The 4,875-nt window shown below is 38.1% G+C and overlaps 1 protein-coding gene across 1 annotated transcript; it reads left to right on the top strand.

The window, feature by feature from the left end:
- Positions 1-240: 240 nt before the first annotated feature.
- LOC137859246 (beta-microseminoprotein-like) lies at positions 241-4,424 on the top strand. The gene is made up of 4 exons (XM_068688113.1): positions 241-396; positions 2,310-2,418; positions 3,094-3,199; positions 3,933-4,424. Exons 1-4 carry the CDS (start codon positions 394-396, stop codon positions 4,060-4,062), a joined length of 348 nt encoding a protein of 115 aa, XP_068544214.1. The 5' UTR covers positions 241-393; the 3' UTR covers positions 4,063-4,424.
- The last annotated feature ends 451 nt before the right edge of the window (positions 4,425-4,875 follow it).

Genomic DNA, 4,875 nt, shown 5'->3' on the forward strand with positions numbered 1-4,875 from the left:
CTAGATGGTTCAAATTAAGCATGAAAATATTGGTGTGAGCAACAGCCACAACCACACAGTCCCTAATGGGTTTTTCAGTGCATTAAATATTCCTCTCAGGCTTGAAATTCCTTCTGAAGTACCTCCCATAGCTCCCTTCTAAATGTGGAGTGGAACAAAAGCCACACCTATTTCATCAGTGCCTTTCAGAACCAAACCTTCCTGAGTGTAATTGGCTTATTTTAATAATCTCCACTGCATGAGGTCATTTTGCAGAAACCTTATTGGAGTTATTCATGTATGTTCAGTTTGCTCAAGAACTGGTATCAGATGTTTCCTCTCTATATAAGTTCTTGGACAAGATGAACTTCCTTCAGGCTGGTTCCTTACTGGAAACCTCATAATTCTACGAGAATGGTGAGTCCCTACATCTTACATCGTAAATGACAATGATATGTTGCCACAGATTTTAGAAGAGGTTCTGCTGGGTTTTTCTGAGTATTCAGAATTCTAAATGACTCAGAGAAAGTAGAAACTGTGTCTTAAGAACAAAAGTCAGACAGATAAGGACAGGCAGGTAAGAATCCCGGGTAAAAGATTCCAGGATTTACAAGGAGGGTGTCATCTAACAGGACTCCAGTTGAAAGTTTTTAATATAACCTTCTGTTTTCAATTCCAGTAATGTTTAGATGTAATCACTTTTCTGGCAGAAAGCAACTGTTTTGCCTCAACCTAGCACTGGCCTTCATTTTCACGAAAAGTTTGGGTAACATACAAGTGTTTAGTTAAACTCAAAAAATGTTATCTTGATTTTTAGTCATTTTTCAGCTCAAATATAGCAGAGTTCTCCCCACAAAAAATAACTAATCTCTGTAAGTACTAGAATCTTCTTTTCTTCTTTCAAGAAATAAAAATATTTGAGTGAGATATGTTTAAAATCTTGATCCAACACCTACTGCTTAGTATGACTGCTCCCAGCTCTATAGTGTACTCATAGGCTTAGCAGACTGATACCTAGTACCTGATAACTAATACCATTCTAGCAGGGTTCTGCAAATCTGTACCAAAATACTGCTTTCTGGGGCCAGACCATAAACAACATCTACATCAGCAGCTTTCAGCTTATTTTTCTTTGAAATTGTTTCCTGTTTCAAGACTACCTGATCCCTTCTATGACAGAGTTTGGTCTACAGGGAAAGCTAGAAATGAGTACAGGTTGTGAACACAGAGGACATGTTAATATTTTGTACTTGACTTGCTTATGGTGACCAGATGCTCATACCTATGTGTCACTGCAAATGTTATGGAAACAATGATCACAAGGTTTGCATGATTTAAATAACTATTGTCTTTGTAGATTTCCTGTTCTCCAAAGAAGTCCCTTGTTTTCAGTGCTCAGATTGGTTTATTTTCTTTAACTTGTCCCTCCACCTCCACCAAACAAGCTGGTGATTTTTAACCTCACCTTTGCAAAATTGAATGCTTGTTTATCCCTCCTTCCATATCTAAGGTAAAACTTTTTTCTAAGAAGTCATCAGTTCTACTCTCTGACATAGAGAGAGAAACATTGTTTACTTGTCTATCTTTTCTCTTACCAAGATTTTAAACTCATCACAGATAATTCCATCCCAGAGTTATTGCACTTATTTCTCTCATGCCCTCACTGAAAGCCATTCAAACATTTCAACCTAACATTGAAGGATGATGGACTAACTGCAGAATTTAAGCTAAACTTTGTCAACAGCTTTTTCTGAAAGTTTATAGAATATAGAATTATCTAGGTTGGAAGGGACACCTGAAGGTCATTTAGTCTAAACTCCTGCTTAAAACAGGGCCAAATCATGAAGGTTTAACTTTGAGTAAAGTTCTTTATCTCATTCCTTCAATATTAGGTTGAAACATCCAATCAGTTCTTCAGACTCCAGTGAAGAAGATTTTTTTTTTTTTTAAACAAGCACGCAGTTAGTGGCAGAGACAGTTGATGATCAATCCTATGGAGAAAATAATTACAAGAAAAATGAATGTGGAGGAGGAAGGAGTAAAATACATTCCCTGTGCAGGTTACTTTCACAGACAGTGTCTGGATCTACCAATCCTGTATCAGGCAGTGCCTGATTTTAACACCTTGGAAAGACAGACTGTCTTCTCAAATGATGCTCTGCTTCATCTAAATGGCTTCTTGATTGTATGTTAAAGTGTATAAAATGCACAAGACAATTCGATTTTGGTTCAAAAGCACAATATATTTTCCTATCTCTAACAATAGTATTTACAACCAGGAAGTTTTAATATATACTTAAGTATTCACAATAATTCTGCTTTCTTGTTAGAAAACCTTCTTGGCCTGCCTTCTTGTTCTTTCTGTTAGCGTGGAAGTGTCCAATGCTGCTTGCTACGTTGAACCGTTGAAGCCAGTGAATCCTGGTGATGAGATCAAAGGTAAGAAGTCAATTGTCCTCAACGTGACACACACTACCACAAGTACTGCCTGATTTGATTTGATTCAGCACATTTCATCACAATTTAGAAATAATTGGAAAGAGTGGAGAGGAACCACTGCAAAATGAGGAAAATGGGGTATGGAGAGTAATGGATTTATAATATGTTATAAAAGAGAAAAATTTGTCTAAGAAGCATGACACAGGCCAAATTACACACGGATTTTGCCTAGGGAAGTAGCATAGGCTTAGTTTATTCATCTGCATGAAGTCATACTTCTTGTTTTTACTATGATTGCTGCTACAAGAAAATAAGTGTTCAAAAGCAATACTCAATTATTTGGACACACAATTGTGGTTTAGCCCAGCAGGCAGCTAAGCATCACACAGCTGTTCACTCCCTTCCTGGGACAGGGGAAAGAATTGGGGGTGAAAAAATGTAAAAGCTCATGGATTGAGATAAAGAAAGTTTGATAAGTTTTGGAAGTTTGTTGTTCTGCTGAGAACAACAAGGAACAGAGCAGCTGAGGACATCCTTTTCCATGTTTTTATATAATAATAGTCCCACTACATTAATGGAAAAAGCCAGCAGATTTCCTATACGCTTTGTGCGGGCAATAGCATTGTTAGTGCAATGTGTTTGACACTAACAGATGCTTGTGTACTACATTTTCAGGCTGCTATGACTCAAAGGGAGAGCTGCATGAATTTGATTCCCAGTGGAAGACTGAGGACTGCTATGAGTGCTCCTGTTCAAGGGAGGGGATTGACTGCTGCGCCATGTGAGTTCAGAGCAGCTGTGGGGTTTCATCTGCTGCCACAGCACAGCACAAAGTGCTTCCCTTCATGAAGGAGTCTCTGAGAAACTACCATGACTCTTCTCTCACTCCTTTCATATCACAAAGTAACGTATTAACCCAACATCATCACTAAGCATGCAAGAAGTTGCTCTAAAAAAAACAAAACCCATGTTTAAAAAATAATCCTTTTTTTTTTTTTAAAAAAAAAAAAAAAAAGAGTGAATTTTTCTTGGGGCTAAAGTTTCAGGTAAGATACTGATTCATGAGGAAACATTTAGCTGCTTAAGAATTTTCTACTGCTGCTAATCCAGGTCTTTCCCAAGCCACATATTGCCCCTCTTTTCTCTCTGAGGGACAGCCTAGGATACACTGGCTTGCCTGTAGTTTTTGCTGTAGTGACACCTAACCACTCATGCAATTCTTGTTCCATGTCATGGCTAGATAGAAAAGGCAATGGTATTGTTGATATTGGAGCAACAAATAAACACAAACATCCCTTGGTCATAAATCAGATCAGTAAGCTACAACTCTCTCTTCATCCTGTTTAAGCAGCAGGGTAAGTCACCTTTTATCTGGGAGATTCACATGAGCTCCCTTTTCTGCCCCTAAACACTGCCTCAGTATAGTGTCTTCATATTAGAAGTGTGTAGATACAACCTCAAATGGAAGCTGTTTTTTTCTAGGTCTCATCACCTCTTTCTTTTTCCAATGACAGCTATTCAACACCAGTTGGTTATGATAAAGAGAAATGTGTAAGCATTTTCAACAAGGAGACCTGCACTTATGAAGTAGTGGAGAAAAATGATCACTCAAAAACATGCCCAGTATATGAGATGGTGGGCTAACACAGAAGAGCTCTAGATTTGAGCGATATCTTTTTTTTTTCTCCTCATTTCAAGGCTTTTTTTCACAAATTCAAAAACACTGAAAAATGCAGCCATCAAGGGAAATCTACTCAAGAACTTGCTAAGTGATAAAATTGAGTATGTATGCACAAAAGATTTCCTCTTTTCTCTGCCTTCCTCATCTCCATGGAGTTAGAACTTATACTTTCCTTGACATCTGAAATTAAAGCTGACTTTAAGTATCATCAGTAGCTGCTAATTTTAATTCTTCTCCTTTCACACTTCACTGTCAAGGAGTATGCTCTGTTATCTTCACACAGCTGTATCTTAAAGCTAAAAATAAAATCAGATGAAGCACCAAACATTCACATGACTTTTTTTTTTTTGGAGAAAGAAAACCTGAAGAATTAACAGTCCAAAAGATATGGGACAGCAATGAAAAGCAGCTTAAAAGTCTTTCTGAACACTTTTCTAGGACAGTGTCTCATATGACGATCATTTATCCTACTTGTCTCCCTGAAGCCTGCCCAACCTATGGGCTTCATGATCCAACACCTACCCTGTATTGTATGCCTACAACACAGCAAACCCAGTCCTCAGCCAATTCTCTGATTAATCTTTAAAAGATTCAACTTGAGCCCCATTCACAGGAGGAATCAGTCTTCTTACCAGGTTTGTCCTTGAAAGATGAAGTGGCCTTTACCTCAAACTTCAGCTCACTAATCACTTTAATTTTGCAAGTGCAGGCCACTGGTTTCCTGCCTGCCTCTTGCTCCTGCCTGCCTTACTCTGGCACCCAGATTGTGTTTTCCA

The sequence above is a fragment of the Anas acuta genome, chromosome 7 (genome assembly GCF_963932015.1).
Source record: "Anas acuta chromosome 7, bAnaAcu1.1, whole genome shotgun sequence".
NCBI classification, from domain to species: Eukaryota; Metazoa; Chordata; class Aves; order Anseriformes; family Anatidae; genus Anas; species Anas acuta.

What these genes read in the sequence shown, in the direction of transcription:
- LOC137859246 (XM_068688113.1), top strand. An exon ending in TCCTGGTGATGAGATCAAAG is followed by an intron (nt 2,419 to 3,093) that starts GTAAGAAGTCAA and finishes CTACATTTTCAG; the next exon opens with GCTGCTATGACTCAAAGGGA. An exon ending in GGGATTGACTGCTGCGCCAT is followed by an intron (nt 3,200 to 3,932) that starts GTGAGTTCAGAG and finishes TTCCAATGACAG; the next exon opens with CTATTCAACACCAGTTGGTT.